A 25,298-nucleotide genomic window follows, 5' to 3' on the forward strand; every position below is an offset into this window, starting at 1 on the left:
CCCAGAGAAGCAAGCTCTGATAGCATGCTGGGAGATTGTATATACAGTATTCTGTGAGCACACTGAGCCTGGGGTCTTTTCCCAGAGTAGATTAGTCCAGCCTGGGGGGCATGCTGCCCTTTCTAGGTGGAAACTGCTGTTGGTGATACCTCAGGGGATTAAATACTGAGACCAGGGAGCCAAAGAGAGCTGACTGAGGGGGCTGTCTGCTATCATGGGAAGGTTTCACTTGGAAGTTGGATGGAGGCTACTACCTGTCCTTGGGCTTTAGAGATCTTGGGGACCTCTCTGTGCTTTTGCTACACCTCTGGTTAGAGGCATAGCTTGAAGCTCGTGGGCCCTGATGCAAAAAGTTGACCTGGGCCCCACCCCAAACTACTTCCAACATGCGTGCAGATACATTCACTGCATGCCAAGATACTCAAAGTGGCTTAAGAGTTTTGAGTTCCATGAGTTCCTCTTTACATCAAAGGACAGGGATTACCACTAGAGAATCATAGGACAGGGACCCCTGGCAGGTCACTTGGCAGAGCTCCTTTCCCATCCCAGCACTGTATACAGCCCCCCCCCCCCCACACACACACACACACACTACACAGGGCTGAAATCATGGGTGGGTGGTACAGAGAATCCCAGCTGGTGACTAGAAGACAACGAGCAGTGTCATGCCTCACCAGTGACATCGATCCCATTGTGGTTACAGGATGGCACTCTCCTCTTGCCTCGCTGAGCTCAGTTACCATTCCATATTGCCAGCACACAGCACAGACACTTCCCCATCCTGGGCTGTTTTCACCTCGTGCTCCTCTCCATTCAGGAAATGGCTCACAGCTTCTCCACAGTCAATGGTAACAGAGGGGTGTGGACCGTGGAAGTCAAAGTAGAATCCCAGTACCTAGGGCTCTAGGGGCCCTAGGGCAGATCGGAGCTGGATTTTGTGGAGGATATGATAATATGACAGGGAGGCTGCAGGGGCCCCCTGCAGCTAGGGACAGGGTTGTGATTGTGACCCCTGCAACCCCTTATGCTACACCCATGCCTCTGGTACTATGTAGTCAGCCATGGCTCTATTTAAAGGGGACACCGGCTGTCCTGAAGAGCATTGTCAACCTAATCACCTACTTAATGGGACTCTGCTCTTGTGACTCTAACTACTACTACTACTAAGCTGAAGTCTACAGTTTGTTTCAAGGCCGAACATCACTATAGCCTGTTCCGAAGAAGTCCTCAGTTATACAAAGTTCTTGTTTTTTGGAGTATCCCACTACTACCCTCAAACCTATCCAAGTTTTCAAAAAATAAAAACTACAAAACAACCTAGACTGGTCATCGAATAAACATGCAAATGAGCATGTGTGCCTGGCTGCAGGGCAAAGCCTGTGGGGAAGACCTGGACAATAATCCTGCGGCTTCTACTGGAGTAGCGCTATAATTCAATTGAATCAAAATAAAAGTTTGGCAAAGTCTTACTTTTTTTTTCTTCTTTAGAACGTGGCCCCACCCTGATTAGAAAAGCCTATCCCCTGCCAGCAGGTTGCAGCGAAGGACCATTGCTCTCTGTGTGCAAGCAGTGATCTGCATAAGTCTAACATACCCCATGTTGGGTCCAAGCTTGAGATTTCCAATCAGCAAAGTGCTTGCACCCCCTGCTAAGTCAGACCTCTGCAATCAACAAAGCTCTTGCTTTCTAACTGGAGAGCTCTAGCTCTAACTCAGCAAGGGGATGTATGCAGAAAGACCACTGCTTCCCAGAGTGCTATTTGGAACCTTTCTGCTGAGGATTTAGAGATTTGGGAGTGATCACATCGGTTGGTTTACAAAACAAACCCACTTGCTTAGCATACAGAAAATACAAAAATTTTCATAACAAAAAAATATATAAGCTCTTCAGTGTAAAATGCCTTTTTAGAAAAGTTTGCCTGCTGCTCTTTCATTCTCCAATCAGCAGGCTGGGGGGGTGCTGATTGTAACATGACAAAATGTGGAAAATTGCCAGGGGTATGAAAACTTTTATCAAGGCACTGTAAAAGTGTGGTGAAGGACTAGGCTATTCTATCTGGCAGGGGTGGCTGAAACACAAGACTAGGGTCACTTATCGGCCTCACAAACCATTATCACCACTTGTACCAGGCCCATGTTTCCCTACACAGGAAGGACGGGAGAAGGTTGATATAGACGATGGATGATAAACTACGTGGCAGAGGTTAGAAGTAGTGATAAACATTTCCTGTTTATAGGACAGACTGTAACAGATCAGCTGAGAGATGGCGGTGATGTATTCTGCTCTGGATGTCCTCAACCAATCAGCAGGAACCATTTCAATCTTATACATAGAATATATTATTAAATCCGAACAGCATGCAAAAAAAAAAGTGACATATTCAGAGTCTACTGCTCATTAGGTTTAGGGGAATATAAAAATTACATTTATTAATTACCTTAGATTTAAAAAAATGTAAAAATTTTAAATGTAAAATTTAAAATTTTTAAATTTAAAAAATGACCTTAACTTTAAATATCGCATGGCGCTTGTGTGAGCTGAATGCCCGGTGCGGTCAGATGGGGCAGAGGGTTAGTCCTTACTATGGATAAGCAAAATTGAGAGCTTATAGCTCTCTGAAACTTCAGCAAAAATCAGATTTTAGGTTGGAGTCGACAGGGTATAAGCAAAAAATTAAATAAATCAAGTTTTTATTTTTTTATCTTCTTTATTTTTTTTTAGTCCAACAGGCTCTAAATAGCTCCTGAGGGTTATGAAAGTTCCTGCCAACTATCCTGGATCAGTTCTGCCAATTTTTTTTTTCCTTTTTGAGCCTCATTTTTCACAGCAAGAAAAGGAAGTAGAAATAAAATCAAAGTGACTACACAATGAACGACCAAAAGATACAAAATAAAAATAAAAAAAATAAAAAAAAAACAAACAAACACATTACTACATGAAATGTTGTAAAAAAAAAAAAAAAGGAGAAAGAAAAAAAACCTTTATAGGGAGTAGCACCTTTTTTCCCCCAACAAAAGGGAGTGTCAGTGGAACTGGTGTTAGTGGAAAGAATAGTGGCCATTGATGTTAGTACAGGAATGAAGGCCCTATTGTTGGTGTCAGTGGGAGGAATAGTGCCCCATCATTGGTGTCAGTGGAAAGAATAGTGTCCCATCATTGGTACCAGTGGAAAAATTGTACCCCATCATTTGTGTCAGTGGAAAGAATAGTGCCCCATCATTGGTGTCAGTGGAAAGAATAGTGTCCCATCATTGGTGATGTCAGTACAGGAATGAAAGCCCTATTGTTGGAGTCAGTGGGAAGAATAGTGCCCCAATGGCCAGATAAAGGCAAGCAAAGGGCTGCATTTGGCCCCCGGGCCGCAGTTTGGAGACCGTTGCTAAGGATGAATTAGAGAGAAAAGGGGATATATTTGACAGGGAGGGTGGGACTTTAAGCACCGGGCAGCAAGAGAGTATTAGTATGAATATAAGGAATTTTATTAAAAAGCTTTTTAATAAAATTCCTTATATTCATCCCAATACTCTCTTGCTGTCGATGCTTCAATTAAAGTCCCACCCCCCGTCAAATATATCCCCTTTTCTCTCTAATGCATATGGGATGGATATCCATGATGTTACCAGACCATGATATCATTTGAAGTCCCTAGGGATGGAAATCCATGACCTTACCAGGCCATGGCTTCCTGAAAGTCAATAACCTCTCCCTAAAATCTTTTTCCATTATTGAATATAGCTAAGGATGAATGCCATCACACGATAATGAAGCAAAGGGTTGCTCTTTACTTGCACTACAAAGTGAAGTTGACATTTACTAAAACTCGAGAGTGCAAAATCCAGTGCAGCTGTGCATTAAAACCAATCAGCTTCTAACTTCAGCTTGTTCAATTAAGCTGACAAAAAAAAAAGACCTGGAAGCCGATTGGTTTCTTTGCAGAGCTCTACCAGATTTTGCACCCTCTAGTTTAAAGCTGGTTATAGATGGAGCGATTTTGGAGCGGTTTGAAGGAAAGAAAAATCACTCAGTTCCCCCAGTCAGTGTTAATGAAGGAATCCCTATTGTATGAGGAGGTGATGAGGGTGCTAGAGAGAATGACATCTTGAGAGGATCCAGAGGGTAGAAGAGGCTCTGGAGAAGATTTGGGGGCAAGCATTAGTGGAGATGAATGGGAAGCTAGAGAGCAGGAGGTCTTGGGAGGCTCTGTCTAGAGGATATGAGAAGCTATTGAGTAATCGTGGAGGTGAACATGGGAGGAGGTGATGAGGGTGCTAGAGAGAAGAACATCTTGAGAGGATCCAGAGGGTAGAAGAGGCTCTGGAGAAGATTTGGAGGCAAGCATTAGTGGAGGTGAACGGGAAGCTAGAGAGCAGGAGGTCTTGGGAGGCTCTGTCTAGAGGATATGAAAAGCTCTTGAGTAATCGTGGAGGTGAACATGGGAGGAGGTGATGAGGGTGCTAGAGAGAACAAGGTCTTGAGAGGATCCAGAGGGTAGAAAAGGCTCTGGAGAAGTATTGGAGGCAAGCATTGGAGGAGGTGAACGGGAAGCTAGAGAGCAGGAGGTCTTGGGAGGCTCTATCTAGAGGATACGAGAAGCTCTTGAGTAATCGTGGAGGTGAACATGGGAGGAGGTGATGAGGGTGCTAGAGAGAACAACATCTTGAGAGGATCCAGAGGGTAGAAGAAGCTCTGGAGAAGACTTGGAGGCAAGAATTGGAGGGGGTGAACGGGAAGCTAGAGAGCAGGAGGTCATGGGAGGCTCCATCTAGAGGATATGAGAAGCTCTTGAGTAATTGTGGATGTAAACATGGGATGAGGTGACATGGGAGCTAGAGAGCAGGAGATCTTTGGAGGTGTGGAGAGGACATTTTGGGTATTGTTTTGAAACAAAATTGGTGATGTAGATTGGGGCAGAGTCATGGATAGTTTTGTATGTTGTTAGTATTTTGAGTTTTATTTGTTTGATGATCAGAAACCAGTAGAAAGACTGGCAGAGGGGGTTAGTGAACATTGAGCGGTTAAGGTGGATGACTGGCATCATCATTTATGCCTCCATTGCCAAGCACCCAACTTAACACTGTTTTTCTATTTGTGCAATTTTGACATGTTTTTTAGCTACAAATCGCACTGTGTCAAATAACAGGTACCAGTTCATCAGAATAGATACTTCTTTTTTTTTCTTCTTCCAAATACGTGTTATGAGTTCCCTATTGAACACTTGCAGTCTTTCTTCAAGAACATAGACTCACTCTGGAGATGACTAAGACCCTGAGTTTGAGGTAATCAGTGATCACCAGGCAACATTGCATTCATCAAAGACATACCTGTAGATTTCGCCTCGCCAGAAAAGCATTCAGAAATGTTCTTTTATTAGTGAGAGATCCGTATTCCAATATTTCCCCAGCGCAGACAGGGGAATTTAATTATTTAATAGTTTATACATAATTTAGAGATTCCAGCCTATACTGATTGCTAATGAATCACAGGACTCCGGGGCTCTGAAAACTATGAGTCAATGAATTCATTTCTTACTATATGAAGTTAGTTGGTAACTGTTTGGAGCCAAGTATTCATTATGCTCCATTAAATGGTGCTTAAAAATTAAAGGGGCCTACCAGTCATATGAGGCCCCTTGCCTAGAATCACAGTGGTAGGAAAGACACTGAATATTTATGGGGATCCAGCCAATCCCTGGTGAGGTGTGTCCCGTAGATGGCTGGAGAGCCCATAAATAGTCAGAGGCCTATAGCGGAGGGGTGTAGGTCCTGGGTCCAGTCCTGCAAGAGGAGGCTCTGCTGGAAATGCTGCTTGAAGGTCATTGAGGTCCTAGCTGTAGCTTAGCTGGTTGGCCTATTTCCAGCAGACTTCCCTTTGGGGCAGAGCCGCTTAAACAGGGGCCTCCTCTTGCAGGACTGGACCCAGGACCTACACCCCTCTGCTATAGGCCTCAGACTATTTATGGGCTCTCCAGCCATCTACTGGAGAAAACTCTGGGAGTTTTGTGGTCTCCAGAGCTCACTAAAGAGTACCCTGTGGAAGTTGGGGAGAGAGTGTCCAGCTGTACTGTGGTATTAAAGGTCTGTGGTCTCCCTCACTGAAGTGTACTGGGTGGATATTGGAAGGAGGTGTCAGGGCTGGCTTAGCCCTTCCTCTTCTAGGCTGGCCGCTCAGCTGTCAGCTAATTGCCAGCTCTCTTCTCTTTCCACAGTTACCAGCTGTTCCTGATGATGCTCGTCTGACCTGCCTATTTAAAGCCTTCCTGCTCACTTTTTCATTTTCCTTTGCATTGGTCACATCACAGGGAACCATCTCCTGCTGTTTGTTTCAAGACTGGCTTGCTGACATCCCACCTGGCATCTTATCCTGCTTGCGGTTGTTCTCCTTGGATCCCTGACTTCCGGCCTGGCTGATTACCCGATCTGGTTAATGAACTTGTGACTGGCTGACTACCCGATCTGGCTACAGGACTCTGGCTATGCTTGACTACGCTTTTTTCTATTTACCTTTTTATTTTTATTACTAAACAAGTGTGATTTGATTGTACTTCTGTCTCAGTCTGTTTCATGGTTTCTGACAGGAGGCAACTTATGATCCTGTGGTATTGTGAATACCATCCTAAGTTCTGTGCCTTAGTGACTGTGTGCAGTTCTCAGTTCTTCAAAAGGAAGTCCTAGGCAATACTCTGCCAGTAGTGAATTTCATGGGAACTCGTTACCAGATCAGTGGGAAGAGAATTGTCTTCAGATAATTCAATTTCTTGGGGTATGCTATGCTCACCCCGAGAAGTGTCCTCAGATAATTCAGTTTCTTGGGGTATCCTATGCTCACCCCATCCAATTTTAAATCTGCAATAAAAAATATAAAAAAGACACCCTCTAGACCAGCCTTTCTCAACCTTTTCAACACAGAGGAACCCTTGAAATAGTTCTCTGGTCTCGGGGGAACCCCTGCTACAAATTAGAAATCTACAACTCATGATACATTAGTGTGATGGTCAGTGGGAAGAATGGTCCTTACACTTGTGGTCATTGGGAAGAATTACCTCCTTACAGATAGCTAGAAAGATCAATGGTGTGAGTGGGAACTTATCCGAGAGGCAGAAATGGCCCAATGCTAAAGGAACCCCTAGCAACCTCTGGAGGAACCCTGGTTGAGAATCACTGTTCTAGACTGTTCTTGAGTTGGAGAGAAGAGAAAATGCTGTGTGCCTGGTTGTGTTTGCACTAGAGTTTGAGGAAGGAATCAGCGGCTCTTTTGTTGGTATGCTTCACAAGAATTAAGGGGAAATCTCTCACATTTGTTATTTGACCTTATTGAGTCTGCTGACTTCCTGTCTTTGTGACCACAACAGCAAGGGAAAGTCTCTAAACTAGAAACACCGGCAGCAATAACGACTCTACTGATTTACAATTAGACCCTGTAGGCTAGTTCCTAAAGGTGGCAAAGGCAAACAGCCAGTATTTCCCTTAGCTGTAGTTACACTTTAGCCCTCATGGTTGTCGGTCATCTTTTTTTTTTTTTCTATTGAGCCATACATCCTTAACTACAACAATTCAGGCTAAATTAAAAGCTTACTAGGGTACCCATCACTCCAAGCCTCAAACATCTCAATCCACATACTGTATGTTGAGAAGGAAAGGCTGCACACTGATGCCGTGACCAGTTTCGATGGATTTATGTAGCCATACGACTCATGTAGCAAGTCCCCATTCTGAGATCTCCCCTCTTGACATATTTCACTCTTTCGGGCTAAATCTTAGAGATTCAAGTGTTTCCAGGTTCCTAGCACCACACTGAACATAGACATTGAAGTATAACTCCAGCCCAAATTTTTACCTTAGCTACAGAGGGACTAGAATCTCTGTCAGGTTTTACTGTTTAATAGAGGCGTGTTGAGCAATGGATCTCTTGATTCCAATAAAAACCCAACTGAGTGTTCATCTGGTGTGAAATCCTTGACTCAGCTCTGGTTTTAAGTGAGGCCACAAGTGTCAAGAAGAAAGCACCACACTGACTAATTGTGTTCAAGAAAATTCAGTTAGCCCTTGTACACACGGTCAAACATTCCGACAACAAAATCCCGTCACACAGTCGGACAAAGTTGTGAGAAAATCCGATCGTTCGTAACGTGATGACGTTATTTCGTTACGACGGGACTACGTTCAGGCTAGTAGCCAATAGCTTTGGTCTAGGAATTTGACCTGCGTGGCACTTAGTCCGATCGGAATTCTCTACACACAATCGGACAAAGTTCGATCGGTTCATGTTGTCGGAAAATTTTATAGCCCAGCTCTAAAACTTTGTCGGTCGGATATTCCGACGGAAACAGTCCGATGGAGCCCACACACGGTCGGATTATCCGACAACGCGGTCCGATCGGACATTTTCCATCGGAATGTCCGACCGTGTGTACAGGGCTTAGACTCAATGGTAACTATGTTTCTAGGAATCATCCAGGACAACAGGCTTGCTTTTCCACTGGCCTCACTGGCTAGGTCTAAATCCTCCCCTTCCGCTAATGAGCTTTGACCTGAACCCTGGGCCTCCTCCAGATCCTTGTCCTCCACATTTTGAGACGAAGGAGGACCCTGGAACCTCCAAAGGGTCAATGAGTATCCCCCTTTTGATGATGTGTGAGGAGGCACCCTTCCTAGGAGCATGTAGAGTATCTCACAAATGTGAGTACACCCCTCACATTTTTGTAAATATTTTATTATATCTTTTCATGTGACGAGACTGAAGAAATTACACTTTTCTGAATCAATCCAGCTATGTCCCAGCAACTCAAGGACATCAGCATGCGCTTTCAGTAACGATCAAATCAACAGGGATATGGCATGCTGATCTTGAACTCCACTATGTATTTACTTGTATTCCACTATGCAGTTCTCCCCTGATGGGTTACCTCTAGTATTGGAGCTAATCTAGGTGAATGATGTATCTGCTCCCTCTGCTGGGTTTTGTTTGGGCCTGGAAATCGGGTTGCGCTCATGCTCATGGTTACTGAAATCGCATGCTGATGTCCTTGAGTTGCTGAGATAAAGCTGGATTGATTCACTAAGGCGATTGATAATTCGGAGTCCAGTGAGTGCAATTCCTATAGGGCAATGATGGCGAACCTTGGCACCCCAGATGTTTTGGAACTACATTTCCCATGATGCTTAACTACACTGCAGAGTGCATGAGCATCATGGGAAATGTAGTTCCAAAACATCTGGGGTGCCAAGGTTCGCCATCACTGCTATAGGGAGTGGAATCACAAGGTGTGGTGATGATGGAACATTTTTGCAATGATCTGAATGTCTTCTGGCAAATTACTCAACACCTGGACTATCACAATTTTTATATTTTTGAAGTGCTGGTTGCTCATATGCATTTTATTTTTTTTTACTTTATTTATGTGCTTTTTTTTTTTTTTTTTTGAGCTGGAAAGAACCTATTTCTTTGGAAATTGTTTGCTTTCTCCTTAATGTTATATTTGATTATAGCAGCTGCTTAGTTTAATTTACTTCTTATCTTGATCGCTGGATAAGTGACCCTGCTTTTACTTCTTGTGTAACACTGTTCCCCTCAAAATAACTCAACACACAGCCATTAATGTCTAAACCACTAGCAACAAAAGTAAGTACACCCCTACGTGAAAATGTCCCAATTGGGCCCAATTAGCCATTTTCCCTCCCTGGTGTCATGTGACTCGTTAGTGTTACAAGGTCTCAGGTGTGAATGGGGAGCAGGTGTGTTACATTTGGTGTCATCATTCTCATGCTTTCATACTGGTCACTGGAAGTTTAGCGTGGCACCTCATGGCAAAGAACTCTCTGAGGATCAGAAAAAAATAATTGTTGCTGTACACAAAGATGGCCTAGGCTATAAGAAGATTGGCAAGACCCTGAAACTGAGCTGCAGCACGGTGGCCAAGACCATACAGTGGTATAACAGGACAGGTTCTACTCAGTACAGGCCTCGCCATGATCGACCAAAGAAGTTGAGTGCACGCGCTCAGCGTCATATCCAGAGGTTGTCTTTGGTAAATAGACATATGAGTGATGCCAGCAATGCTGCAGAGGTTGAAGGGGTGGTCAGCCTGTCGGTGCTCAAACCATACGCCACACACTGCATCAAATTGGTCTGCATGGCTGTTACCCCAGAAGGAAGCCTCTTCTAAAGATGATGCACAAGAAAGCCTGCAAACAGATTGCTGAAGACAAGCAGACAAAGGACATGGATTACTGGAACCATGTCCTGTGGTCTGATGAGACCAAGATAAACTTATTTGGTTCAGATGGTGACAAGCGTATGTGGTGGCAACCAGGTGAGGAGGACAAAGACAAGTGTGTCTTGCCTACAGTCAAGCATGGTGGTGGGAGTGTCATGGTCTGGGGCTGCATGAGTGCTGCCGGCACTGGGGAGCTACAGATCATTGAGGGAACCATGAATGCCAACATGTACTGTGACATACCAAAGCAGAGCATGATCACCTCCCTACAACCTGCGAAGCTCTCGTGACCTCCATGCCCAAGAGGGTTAAGGCAGAGCTGGAAAATAATGGTGGCCACACAAAATATTGAAACTTTGGGCCCAGTTTGGACACTTTCACTTAGGGGTGTACTCACTTTTGTTGCCTGCGGTTTAGATATTAATGGATGTGTTGAGTTATTTTGAGGGGACGGCAAATTTACACTGTTATACAAGCTGTACACTCACTACTTTACATTGTAGCCAAGTATAATTTCTTTAGTGTTGTCACGTGAAAAGATATACGGTAATAAAATATTTACAAAAATGTGAGGGGTGTACTCACTTTTGTCAGATACCGTACCTCTACCCCAGTGTCCTGTACCAAAGCAAGGCTTGTCTTAAAGGGCAAAAGGAGGCCAAGGGTTCAGGTCAAAGCTCCTTAGAGGAAGGGGAGGATTTAAACCTAGCCATGAGGCAAGTGGGGAAGTACGTCTGCTGTCTTGGAATATGACTGGAAAAAGTTCATTATTTTGATACTCACATTCACCAAAAAGCCAATGGATATCCAGCCGTTCTAAAGGTCCCTCAGGAATAGGGGTTGTTATGTTACACCTACAGCAGACAACCATACTCCACAATCTACACCTAGGAAAAGCATAACTTCACTGTCACGATTACAGCCATTCCAGATTTTGCAAACCCAGAAGAAGGGGCCCTTTACAACCACCAAAATGTGCTGAATGTGAGAACTTTTTGCAGACAACAATCAGCCTGACGCTTTCCTCCTGACACTTCCACCTTATTCCTGTCTTGGATAGGATAGAAAAATACAAAAAGGCAAAAATTGAACCTGCACAAAAATACAGCACACATGAAAGTTGAAATGTGTGCAGAATCGGTGGAAAATATATGGGCCTGTATAAAAAGTACCTGAACATATTAAAAAATGTATATAAAAAAGGGATACCGTATGTAGTGTGTGTGTGTGTGTATATATATGTATACATACATACATATACACACACACACACACACACACAATATATATATACACATACACACATATATATACACATACATATACATATACATACACACACACACATACATACACATATACACATATATTGTAATGGAAATTTGTATGTTCTGTATATAATTGTATTCTATTTTATATGTATTGCACAATGCCCTCACTGTGCACACGGCACTAACAATGTTTTCAGTACATGTTTTGCATTCTTTCAAGTCCTGATTAGAATTAGCCTGCCTATGTAATGCCCCTTGTTACCATAAACGTACAATTGTAATATTAATGTGATACCTACGTAATCATGTGTATAAAAGCCTTCAAATGTGTCATAAAGGAGAACGGTTATTTGGAAAGATGCTGAGCGTATCTTTTGTGTCTGTTCCCTACTGCAGTAGTTATTAATTTGGAACCACTAATCAATATGAGGATAGGAGTTGCCTATCATCAAAATATCCATTTCAATATATACACACACATATACACATATACACACACATATATATATATATATATATATATACACACACACACACACACACACACACACTTATATATATGTACAAATTAGTCAAAATGCTTAAATAACATGAAAATAAATGTATATGTATAATAAATTAAATATAGAAATTTATAAAAATACAAATAGATAAATAAAAAAGTTAGTTACTAGACCATGTGAACCATGTTGGCTTGATGTACATGTTTATACATTTACCGTAATAAACATCTTAGAAACTATACATCAAAGTTCCATTTTTTTGGACACAGCGCTTCTTCTATCCTAACCAAGACTTCTCGCTGAAATGATCATAAGGTTGTATCGGAAAGGTTGCAGCCCCGGCCTCCACGAGGGTCCACCATCACCATCCACCATTGGGGCATGACCTACTGGAAGGGTTCTCTTCCACTTTGCCCATACAATCACCCATCCACGACCATTGACTGATTCAGTCAGTCCAGCACGGTCTTCAGCACAAACCAGACACATTATTCTTGAGTCCCCATCAATGGTGACGGTAAATATTCAAAGATTTACGATGCTCACAAGATTATACCAATCAGCAATCAGGTTGTTTTTTTTGACAATGTGTGAAACTAAAATGATCAAATCGAAGAGATTTTCAACGCCTACAAAATTAGAACTCAGCAACAAGAAGCTTGAGTTTTGAATTAAAAGGGGAGAAAAAAATATCTACCCTACTTTTTTACAAATTTAAAAAAAAAACGATCGTAAAGTCACATCTAGAAGATCAGCCTTACCTGCCCATCTTCTCCAGAATTTCATAGATGTCCTCCACGTTCTCATGCTTAAACGAGCTCATGTTCGGGTTAAACACTTCGTCTTCCAGATTCAGACAATCCTGCTCATCTCCCGAAAGCTTTACCTCCCCTTCAGAAGACTTTCAGAGAGAAAAGAACAAAATTAGCACAAGAAAACCAACACTGCTGTTCCTTGTTGTGGAATTAGGATAACAATACAGGCTCGTCATCGGCTCATTTGTTGGCCGGGTAAGATAGAGCTATGGAAAGTTGCTTTTTAGGATTCCTTATATCTGATGCATCGGAATTATCTCAGTAGATTTGTGTTTCTTGAAAAAAAAAAAAAAAACTACAATAAACGACCACGGGATGATTAGAACCACATGTCACCCCGATGCCATTATCAAACAACAAGCATCTCAAATTCAGCACCAGATGTTTACCATTTACAACAACTACAGTTCTGGAGGACATTGCTCCAAGGGTTTCTGGTCATGCTATGTGGAAATGGATCGAAGGACCTTTCAACATCTTTCTGGAATATTATATATTATATGGCACAGTAGTGAAATCATCAAATTATATATTGTTTACTACTTATCCCTTACTTAGTATATAGTACGTATACCTTATCCCTTATACTATTTGCTGTCTTGAGTATTAACATATCTATTGTGTCCACTGGAGTTGATCACATTTTAGACACAGCTGGAACCGAGATGGTTTTCATATACTGCAAGGGACAGAAGAAAAGTGGTCCAAATACCCCTCTACATTCGATAGGCACTGTTGTCCCATTACACTAGAGTTCCTCCGGGGATAGCTAAGGGGTTCTTTGAGCTGTGGCTAACAGACTTCCCATCTTATGGTGCCTGCATAGTTCCAGGTCCAATGCCACTTGGCAGAGCCAGCAACATGACGGCAAGGGAGTCGTTTGGACCACCATTCTTAGGTGTCATTCTTTCCATCACCATTGTCCCATTACACTAGAGTTCCTCCAGGGATAGCTAAGGGGTTCTTTGAGCTGTGGCTAACAGACTTCCCATCTTATGGTGCCTGCATAGTTCCAGGTCCAATGCCACTTGGCAGAGCCAGCAACATGACGGCAAGGGAGTCGTTTGGACCACCATTCTTAGGTGTCATTCTTTCCATCACCATTGTCCCATTACACTAGAGTTCCTCCAGGGATAGCTAAGGGGTTCTTTGAGCTGTGGCTAACAGACTTCCCATCTTATGGTGCCTGCATAGTTCCAGGTCCAATGCCACTTGGCAGAGCCAGCAACATGACGGCAAGGGAGTCCTTTGGACCACCATTCTTAGGTGTCATTCTTTCCACCACCATTGAAAGAGGCATTTTCACAAATGACCCCCTGATAGACTAATCTTTCAAATGGTTCCCTGAGACCTGAAAATTACAGCAAGTAAAATTTGAACCTTTTCCACAGTGGGTAGTAAAAACTGGATTCAATGATGAAGAAGATTTTTTCTTTCTCCTATGAAGACAGTTTTGCCAACTTCTGGACCTCCAGTAGTAGAACTGAATTAGAATTAGCTAGAGAACCAGTCAAGAATGTATGAATCAAAGCTTTACTCTACTTAGATTTAGTTGTGTGAGCTGTTATTCACTTGTATTTTCTCCGTGTTAGCTCAGAGCTTCGACAATGGTTGTCCTATCTACTGCCTGCTCTCAGAGCCGATAAGATATACCTTCCTCTGGTGACCCAGAAAGTGTAAGAAACAAAGGCGATTGTTTTCTACCATGACAGCACCTTCGACACCAGATCATTCTATGTGTCTGTTATTAACACTGAGCTCATACAAGAGATATGTGATCCTATATGAAGGCATTATAGCCCGAAACCCAGCCTGGCACTAGATTTAGTGGCTTGTTCTCTTTAGAACGTTATCAACCTTACATAGTTAGTAAGGTTGAATAAAGACACCAGTCCAACCTAAGTGAGTGTCTAAAATTGTCCCTATCCCTGTACATTGCACACTCAAGTAGCCTACAATCCAAGGTACACATTCATATACTAGGGCCAATTTTTGAACAGAAGCCAATTAGCCTACCAGCAGGTCTTTGGAGTGTAGGAGGAAACCGGAGTACCCAGAGGAAGACCACGCAGGCACAGGGAGAACATGCAAACTCCAGGCAGGTAGTGTCGTGGTTGGGATTTGAACCAGTGACCCTTTTTACTGCTAGGTGAGAGTGCTACCCACTTATTACAATCAACCTTATTACAATGTATGCTACTGTACAAATTTTCTTTGAAGCATATACAAACTTCAAGGTTTTCTCATTTCCAAGATAAAAAGTGGGGGAGGTCATGTGGGTAGATGCGTCAGTTTATCATTGGGGGTAATCTCCAAGAATTGAAACGCGTTGGGGTTTACATGCATCTTTATGCCTATATACTGTAGCATAGTGGGGTTTTTATGTATGGATTATGGACCAATTATTTTTCGGCATTTTTTATATGCATGGTGTTTTCCAGATTTTATAATAAATATATATATATATATATATATATATATATATATATATATATATATATATATATATATATATATACACACACACACACACACACACACACACACACACACATTATATATATATATATATATATATATAATATTGCCTTTTTAATCATTGTCGGACTTGTTTGGTGCCGAAATTCCCTTATTCTTTGCTATCTTTTTCTTATATTATCACTGGGGGCCTGCCTGCTCACCTCAACCAGTAGCTGTTTTACTACCTACATGAGTGCTGGTGGCTTTCTACGCCACATTTGTAGAAGACCATTGCTTTTTGGTGGATTTCTGAGGCTTCATCTAAACATCTCAAGCCTAAAGGATCAGCCCTGGGTTTGTAAAGTCAAAGCCACGTTGCCCAGAAGACACTCTAGCCCAGCCATTCTTAACCAGGATTCCGTGGAATCCTATGGTTCCTCCAGGGATGGCTAAGGGTTCCTTGAGCTACCTGACCATCTGATGGTGCCTGCATAGTTCCAGGTCCAATGCCACTTGACAGAGCCAACGGCATGACTGCAAGGGAGTCATTTTGGCCACCACTGTAAGGGGGAATTTTCTCCATCACCATTGTAAGTGTAATTTTCATAACGACCTCGATAGACTAATCTTTCAAGTAGTTCCCTGAGATTTGAAAATTATTTCAAGGGTTCCCTCTGGGGTAAAATAGGTTGAGGAAACGCTGGTCTAGCCATCACCCAAAAGACAATAACCTCAAAACTGTTTAGGACTGTTATGAAGAGCTGGTTGGCAAACAGAATTTTGAACTGAGAGCAGAAGAACTCTTGAAAGCCAAGCCATAGTAGGCCAAGGGAGAACCATTCGGCCTACTATTGCTATCCTCCTTCCGAATGCCTTAGCTCCATTGTGATCCCCTGGATCCATTACTGAGCAACCGACTTGGTTCCACCTTCCTATTTTGCATACCAGTTCTGTATTTTATTTATTTCTTAATAGTGTTGCTTTATGAAAGAGATAAGTCATTATTACAATTTTTTCGCCTGTTGTGTTTATTTTTGTGCCTTATAATATTAGATTTCTCTGAAAGATGATTTGGGACCTCACTCGGAAAATGTATGTATGATTAAATTATGTGCATGATGACTTATTTCTACTCGTTTAGGTTGAATTTCACGGCATTAGAGCGTGATGTATATTCTTACTAGACCAGGGACACAACAAACAAAACCAGTTAAAAACACACAAAAAAAAAAAAACCCTAAATTACACACCAGCCTAACAGTTAATTAGATGAATCAAAATGTTTAGAGTTACTCACTCATTTTGGATCAAGTTGTTAATCATTATAATGACATAATGAGCCTGAGACGTATTTAGTTAGAACACGCTGGACTGGATTTCAATGGCATATGGAATAATAGAACGGGGATATTGAGAAATTGCTACGGTAATTATTATGTTCCGCCCTAATTATACACATCCCAGAAACACATAAAACGTGCCGTTTAGGATAAACAATAGTCCTTATGTGAGCTTCACAACCTCCAGCAATAGTCCTCATGTGAGCTTCACTACCTTCAGCAATAGACCTTATGTGAGCTTCACTATCTTCAGTAATAGTCCTCATGTGAGCTTCACTACCTTCAGCAATAGTCCTTATGTGAGCTTCACTACCTTCAGCAATAGTCCTTATGTGAGCTTCACTACCTTCAGCAATAGTCCTTATGTGAGCTTCACTACCTTCATCAATAGTCCTCATCTGAGCTTCACTACCTTCAGCAATAGTCCTTATGTGAGCTTCACCACCTTCAGCAATAGTCCTTATGTAAACTTCACTACCTTCAGCAATGACCTACCAAGGTGGGTCCTTGAAGTGACACAATAGATGGGGCCATTGGAAAACCCAGTAAAAATATAAAATTATAAAAGACATTGTGACAATATTTCGGGGCCTCGTAGGGTCCTTTTTTAGGGTAACATAAACGTCAATAGAAATTTAATGTAGGCCTCTGGGTTTTAAACAAATAGAAAGGGTATAAGAGGTACCATCATCCTACTATCAATAGAGGAAGGAATTTTAAGAGCATCCTTCGCATGCCCACCAAGAGGAACTAAATGGACTATCTCGGTATTCAACGACATAAGTCCATAGATATAAAAAAAAAAAACATTTGTTAGAACATGACTGTCAGTGGAGGAATAGTCTACCAAGGACAAGATAGAGGAAGCAATGGGTCGCATCTGGTCCACAAGCAGTAGCTTGGAGACCACTAATCTAATGGAAGGAGGAGAAACATGGAACATCATTGAAAAGGCAGTAGACAATGTGGTATATGAAAACCATTTAAACCATATAACGATGTAACTTGCCAATGTTTAGGGGGTTTTAAAGCCTAGGACTGCTGATGATGAAAGAGTCACTGATTGCCTGTTTACCTTCTGTGAACGAATGTGACAGTTCGAAGGTGATAAAGTTATACGGTACATGTAGAAGTGATGGTCAGAGGGAAGGGGCTGATAAGTGAACACCTCGACTAAGAGCTGAAAATGGTCAGTATTTAGAGCTGGTTGGATTCGGACTAATAAAAATCAGACTCTGTGCCCCCCCCCCCCCCCCCCTTGCTTCTTCCCCTTTAACCTTTACTATTTTCTGTTTTATCTTCTTTCTTCCTTTACTTATTCTCACAGATCTTAGTCTTTTTCTGTTCTTCTATAAAGCCGGGTTTGATACAAAAATCGCATTTTACCATTCCACCACCAGTTCCTGTTTGGTGTTCACAAATGTCTGACACAGATCAGCCCGTTGCAGCCTCTCAGCTTGTAACTTGCTTTAAAGTGCATCTAAACCCCAATCCAAAAATGTAATATATTGTAGCTTACTAGTCCGTGGTGTGATGGCTGCATTTGTTTTTCTTTTTTCAACTGCTTTTGCTTCATTTGTACCTGCAAATAACATGCTTTCTGTCCATCCATCCTGCATGGTATCTATGGAGGGAGCTATGGTCGCCACGTTAGGCTGTTCTCTCGATGTCGCCCTAGGAAGTTCTTCCGATATCCCCCTAGCATGTTCTCCCGATGTCATCCTAGGATGTTCTCCCGAAGTCCCACTAGGATGTTCTCTCGATGTCTCCCTAGGATGTTCTCCCGTTATTGCCCTAGGATGTTCTCCCAATGTCCCCCTGGATGTTCTCACTCGATGTCGCTCTAGGCTGTTCTCCCCCGATGCCCCCCTAGGATGTTCTCCCGATGTCCCCCTAGGATGTTCTCCCGATGTCCCCCTAGGATGTTCTCCCGATGTCCCCCTGGATGTTCTCACCCGATGTCGCTCTAGGCTGTTCTCCCCCGATGTCCCCCTAGTACGTTCTCCTGTTATTGCCCTAGGATGTTCTCCCGATGTCCCCTGGATGTTCTCACCCGATGTCGCTCTAGGCTGTTCTCCCCCGATGTCCCCCTAGATGTTCTCCCGATGTCCCCCTAGGATGTTCTCCCGATGTCCCCCTAGGATGTTCTCCCAATGTCCCCCTGGATGTTCTCACCCGATGTCCCCCTAGGAAGTTCTCCCGATGTCCCACTAGGATGTTCTCCCGATGTCCCACTAGGATGTTCTCCCGATGTCCCACTAGGATGTTCTCCCGATGTCCCACTAGGATGTTCTCCCAATGTCCCACTAGGATGTTCTTCCAATGTCCCACTAGGATGTTCTTCCAATGTCCCACTAGGATGTTCTTCCAATGTCCCACTAGGATGTTCTTCCAATGTCCCACTAGGATGTTCTTCCAATGTCCCACTAGGATGTTCTTCCAATGTCCCACTAGGATGTTCTTCCAATGTCCCACTAGGATGTTCTCCCAATGTCCCACTAGGATGTGCTCCCGAAGTCCCACTAGGATGTTCTCCCGAAGTCCCACTAGGATGTTCTCCCGAAGTCCCACTAGGATGTTCTCCCGAAGTCCCACTAGGATGTTCTCCCGATGTCCCCCTAGGATGTTCTCTCGATGTCTCCCTAGGATGTTCTCCCGATTTCCCACTAGGATGTTCTCCCGATTTCCCACTAGGATGTTCTCCCGATTTCCCACTAGGATGTTCTCCCGATTTCCCACTAGGATGTTCTCGACGTTTCCCTAAGATGTTCTCCTGATATGGATTACAAACATGTCCACATCTCTTCATCTTCATTACATTTGGGGGGATAACTAGGTTAGGAAGATATTTTTCAATGCAGCTCACAGGAAGTGTCAAAGACTGCATTTTTAGCCTGAAAAGAATGGTAACTAATGTAGCCACCACATTCGATGATTATAGACTGTAATATATTGCATTTTTTGGTTCTGGAGTTTAGTAATGCTTTAAATTTACAATGTACAGTGAGTGATCATTGGGTGACTGAGGAAATGCTTTTACCTGCCTGCAGCAGACTGGTGACATCATCCCAACCTAGGCAAAAATCACTGGGCTGGAGCTTAATGATAGCTTTGTATTGAAAGGGGGAGCTTTTTTTGAAAAATACTGTTATTGTATATTGTGACATGTCAAGAATTGCAAAATATCATAATTAATAATTAAAATGAATGTCTTAAAAATGGCATAGTATTCTGAATTGAAAAAAACATTTTTAAATAATAAAAACTTAAGCGTATACTGTTCGCTGTTCTGTAAGACACAGACGAGTAACACCTGACTGTTCAACAGAAAAATAAATTCATAAATATTGCTCGGCAAGGATCGGCACAGCATGCAGGCAATGAAAGCAGATGTACACAACGCGGATCGATCGGTGCGCACAGCGGAAGCAAGCGGCTTGTAGTGAATATCAATGCAGAAAGGAATAACATCAGCGAGGCATAGACTTCATCCGTGCCGCAAGAGAAGCCATGCATAGGCTGAGCCATAAATTACACCCCTTCCCGGTATATTGGAGGGACCAGAAATAATATAATCCTATTACGGTGACAAAACATCCTTCTCAGCTTACGGAGTATTTTTGTGTCACATTTTCCCTGGGAACCAGATACGGGCCTACTTGCTACATTGCCTGGGGCGGCCACTGCTATGGCCTCATTCTCACAAGCTAATATATACTTGCAGTGTGTACCGGGAAAAAAAAAAATTAATAGTATAAAAAAAAAAAAAAAATAACAGAATACATCAATTCTTAAAAACAAAAAAAAATTGTATAGATAAATAATAATAATACAAAAATATATAACAGTTTAAATCAATAATAAAAAAAAAAGTTTAAGCCAATATAAAAAAAAATAGTATAAATCAAATAATTCAATAATAAAAATAATAGGATACATAAATCAAGAATAAAAAATAATAGTATAAATCAATAACAAACAACCTAGTATAAATCAATAATAAAAAAATAAAAAAAATTGTATAATTCAATAATAAAATTAATAATAGTATAGTGTATATCAATAATAATAATAAAAAAAAATCAATATTAAAAAATAATAGTATAATGTAATAGTAATAATGTAGAAGTACTATAAGTAAATTAATAATAAAAAAAATAGTAGTATATATAAATCAGTTCAGAAGACAGCTATATTCAGTCTACTTTATTCTATGCTAATCTATTCTATTATTTTATTTTCTATTTCATTATATTGTATTTTATCCCATTCTTTTATTTTCCATTCTTTACTTCCCCTTCTTTTCTTTTCCATTATTTTCTTTTGTATTTTTTACTTTTCCATTATTTTCTTTTGTATTTTTTACTTTTCCATTCTTTTCCTTTTCCATTCTTTCCTTTCCCCTTCTTTTCCTTTCCATTCTATTTTTCCCTTCTTTTCTTTTCCCTTCCATTCTTTTCCCTTCCATTCTTTTCCCTTCCATTCTTTTCCCTTCCATTCTTTTCCCTTCCATTCTTTTCCCTTCCATTCTTTTCCCTTCCATTCTTTTCCTTTCCATTCTTTTCCTTTCCATTCTTTTCCTTTCCATTCTTTTCCTTTCCATTCTTTTCCTTCCCCTTTTCCTTCCCCTTTTCCTTTCCATTCTTTTCCTTTCCATTCTTTTTTCACATCCCGGCCCCCCGTGTGAATGAGTATGGGTGTACCCCTCCCCAGTCACCAAAAAAGTGTAACTGATGTCGGCGGTCCAGCATACACCCAGCCGATGACGTCACAGGGGGCAGTACCACCAGGTGATGTCACCGGATGGCCCTGCCCCTTAGCTATATAAGAACTGTCAGATGGTGGGAGTCTTTGGTCCGGCAGGTGTCGTAATCGATGATGGATCTACATCGGGGGACACCCCGGACCCTCAGCTGGTTCTAAGTCTGCCCCACGCTTTTCCGTCACCTGCGGCCTCACCACCGTTTGGATATGGCCATGGTTCGGTCCACAGGGAGCAGCTATCTGTGCATCACCCCACACCGGGTCTCCATCCGCCCCAGCATGGTTGTTAGCACCCTTCCATTCTCCACCAGCGAGCCCTACGGGTGACGTTAACACCTCCATGCCTGTGGGCATGTAGTGGTATCATTGGCTTTTTATTTACCATTATTATGTTTTATGACTCTGTCTATTTTATTCCTTATGGCTTTGCCACCAATAAACCATTGGTTTTATGGTTCTAACTTACTGTCCATACATTATTGTTTGGATTCAGTCCATAGAGCGCTGCTCTTCAGTTTCCTTTATCTATACCACATCCTCCCAATATTTAAGCTACACTGCTTTCTGATCCACAATTGACAGAATTTGGATTGTCACACCACACCACCACAGGACCCAATGGTTTGGTAGAGCTTCAGGTTTTAGTTGGGTTTTTTTTTTTTACCAGAGGTTAGGAGCTTAGGGGAGCTTCAACCTCCATCTCCTGAACACAGATGAAGGCCTCTTGAGCCCAATAAGGAAAGAGAGCCTTGACTGAGCCTTGACTGATGGGGGCTTGGCAAGATGCCGTACAAGGTTGTTGATGGTCACAAATGATTGGTGGAAACATGGGGGATGGGATGGGCCTGAGCTTGGAAAAACGCGTGCCCCCAGGGAATTCTGGATCTTTTGGAAGAATTGGATGGAAGAGTTACCCACCCTCCTTTCTTGACCTTACCAGCATTTAAAGTTGCTGTAATGGGCTATGCCCTTGATGAAAAAATTGGAAGTAGGCCACCTGTCCAGCCCTTATGGTAAGGACAGGTCCTACCATACCCCCACCTTTTGGAGTTGTGCGCTCACAGTACGACTGTGACTGGCAACGTTTAAAAATGTTCACATCTTATGTGTTGGAATTTAATAAAGCTGTGGCCTTGCCCTTTCCAACCTAATGCTTGTAAGTGTTTTATTTAACCGTTTCAGCCCCGGAAGGATTTGCTTCCTGACCAGAGCACTTTTTGCGATTCGGCACTGCGTCGCTTTAACTGACAATTGCGCGGTCGTGCGACGTTGCACCCAAACAAAATTGACGTCCTTTTTTTTCCCCCCACAATAGAGCTTTCTTTTGGTGATATTTGATCACCCCTGCGGTTTGTATGTTTTTGCGCTATAAACAAAAAAAAGCGACAATTTTGAAAAAAAAACGCAATATTTTTTACTTTTTGCTATAATAAATATCCCCCAAAAATAATAAAAAAACATTTTTTTCATCAGTTTAGGCCAATATGTATTCTTCTACATATTTTTGGTAAAAAAAATAAAAATAAATCGCAATAAGCATATATTGATTGGTTTGCGCAAAAGTTATAACATCTACAAAATAGGGGATAGTTTTATGCCATTTTTATTATAATTTTTTTTTTTTTGATTAGTAATGGTGGCGATCTGCGATTTTTATCGGGACTGCGACATCATGACGGACACATCGGACAATTTTGACAGTATTTTGGGACCATTGTCATTTTTACAGCGATCAGTGCTATAAAAATACTGATTACTGTGTAAATGACACTGACAGGTAAGGGGGTAGGGGGCGATCAAGGGGTTAAGTGTGTCCTAGGGAGTGAGTCTAACTGTGAGGGGGATGGGCTACCTAGGACATGACAGTGATCACTGCTTCCGATGACAGGGAGCAGTAGATCCCTGTCATGTCACAAGGCAGAACGGGGAAATGCCTTGTTTACATAGGCATCTCCCCGCTCTACCTCTCCACACCGCAATCGCGGGCCGCCAGCGAACATCGAGTTCCCAGGACCCGCGGACACGTTCGTGCGGCGGGAACACGCGCCCGAAAGGCGGCAAATTTAAAGGGACGTACCTGTACGCCCATTTTCCTGCCTATGCCATTCTGCTGACGTATATTTGTGTGCGGCGTTTGGAAAGCAGTTAATGGGGTGAAAGGGCAAGGGTGGTGGGGGTTTTTGATCCCATTATGTTACATTTCAGCTGTACCTAGTCCCATTGTGCTTCAGCAGTCAAGAATTGTGTTCAGGATAAGAACGCTTTGACCGCCTGCTGTTGGAAAATACAAACCACTGCAAAAACACAACATGATTTTGCAATCTTCCCATGGCCGGCAGTCAACGTAGACTATTGCCACATACACACGGTCGGATTTTCCGACAGAAAATGTTCGATAGGAGCTTGTTGTCGGAAATTCCGACCGTGTGTAGGCTCCATCGGACATTTTCCATCGGAATTTCCGACACACAAAATTTGAGATCTGCATCTCAAATTTTCCAACAACAAAATCCGTTGTCGTAAATTCCGACCGTGTGTAGGCTCCATCGGACATTTTCCATCGGAATTTCCGACACACAAAATTTGAGATCTGCATCTCAAATTTTCCAACAACAAAATCCGTTGTCGGAAATTCCGATCGTGTGTAGGCTCCATCAACATTTTCCATCGGAATTTCTGATGCACAAAATTTGAGATCTGGATCTCAAATTTTCCAACAACAAAATCCGTTGTGTGTACACAATTCCGACGCACAAAGTTCCACGCATGCTCGGAATCAAGCAGAAGAGCCGCACTAGCTATTGAACTTCATTTTTCTTGGCTGGTCGTACGTCACCGCGTTCTTGACGTTCGGAATTTCCAACAAGATTTGTGTGACCGTGTGTATGCAAGACAAGTTTGACCCAACATCCGTCGGGAGAAAAAAAACATGGATTTTGTTGTCGGAATGTCCGATCTCGTGTACGCGGCATAGGTGTTCATGAAGCCTAAAATGCACTGTAGTGCGTTTCTACAAACCTCACTACTAAACACATAGGTGTGACCCCTAGGGTTACTAATACTATAGGAAGTGGAAATACACGATTAGCTTTTTTTTTTTTTTTAAAGAATGGTTTCTTTCTTCCGTTAAACCTCTGGGCAGAAGATCCGTCCACAACAACATCAGTGAGGTTGCAGAGCAGTCATCCTCTGTGTGGGTGGACGGTACAAACCAGTCTTTGCTGTTCTGTAAGAAAACAAATGACCTGACTTTAGGACGGCTGAAATCCCTGGAATGCCTAACACAGCGGGGAGGGGGGGGGGGGCAGGACAGTCAGGCTATTCTCTCAGCCAGAAAAGAGGCCCCAGGGCCAGACTGAATGGGTACCTGTCAGGGACAGGGTGTGACCCGGCATTCCTAACAACTACAATGCTGGAGGCATTCTGACTTGTGTGATAAATAGGGGTTGCGTGAGTAAAAACAACCTCATTTAATTTTAAAAACATACCAGTTAGCAATTCTGCCTTGGAGTACTGGAGTCCCCCGTTCAAATACCAACCAGGCCACCATCTGCATGGAGTTTGCATGTCCTCCCTGTGTGTGGGTTTCCTTACACACCTCAAAAGACATGCGGGTAGGTCAACTGGCTCCTGTCTAAGTCAACCCTCGCATATTTGCGAGATAGTAACCTTAGATTGTAAGCTCTGTGGGCAGGGGCTGATACAAAAGAATAAAATGTAAAGCGCTGTGCATATTGCGATGCAATATACATTTACCAGTACACCTTGCTAGTACGGGGTTGGACCCAGTTTTGCCTTCATTCATCATGGCATGGATTCAACAAGGTGTTGGAAACGTTCCTCAGAGATTTTGGTCTATAGTGACATGATAGCACCACAAAGTTTTTGATGATTTGTCGGCTGCACATCCATGACGGGAATCTCCCGTTCT

General features: G+C 42.4%; 1 protein-coding gene across 3 annotated transcripts in view; it reads right to left on the reverse strand.

Annotated features, from left to right (window-relative positions):
* The window catches only part of LOC143958870 (death-associated protein kinase 2-like), a 146,101-nt gene that overhangs the window by 33,218 nt on the left and 87,585 nt on the right, over positions 1 to 25,298 (reverse strand). For all 3 annotated transcript variants that reach the window (XM_077467853.1, XM_077467852.1, XM_077467854.1), the window contains one exon: positions 12,750 to 12,889. In XM_077467853.1, the coding sequence (XP_077323979.1) occupies positions 12,750 to 12,889 (140 nt within the window). The remainder of the gene's footprint in view (positions 1 to 12,749; positions 12,890 to 25,298) is intronic.

The sequence above is a fragment of the Lithobates pipiens genome, unplaced genomic scaffold (genome assembly GCF_037356315.1).
Source record: "Lithobates pipiens isolate NorthernLeopardFrog02 unplaced genomic scaffold, aLitPip1_a1.2 Scaffold_62, whole genome shotgun sequence".
NCBI lineage: Eukaryota > Metazoa > Chordata > Amphibia > Anura > Ranidae > Lithobates > Lithobates pipiens.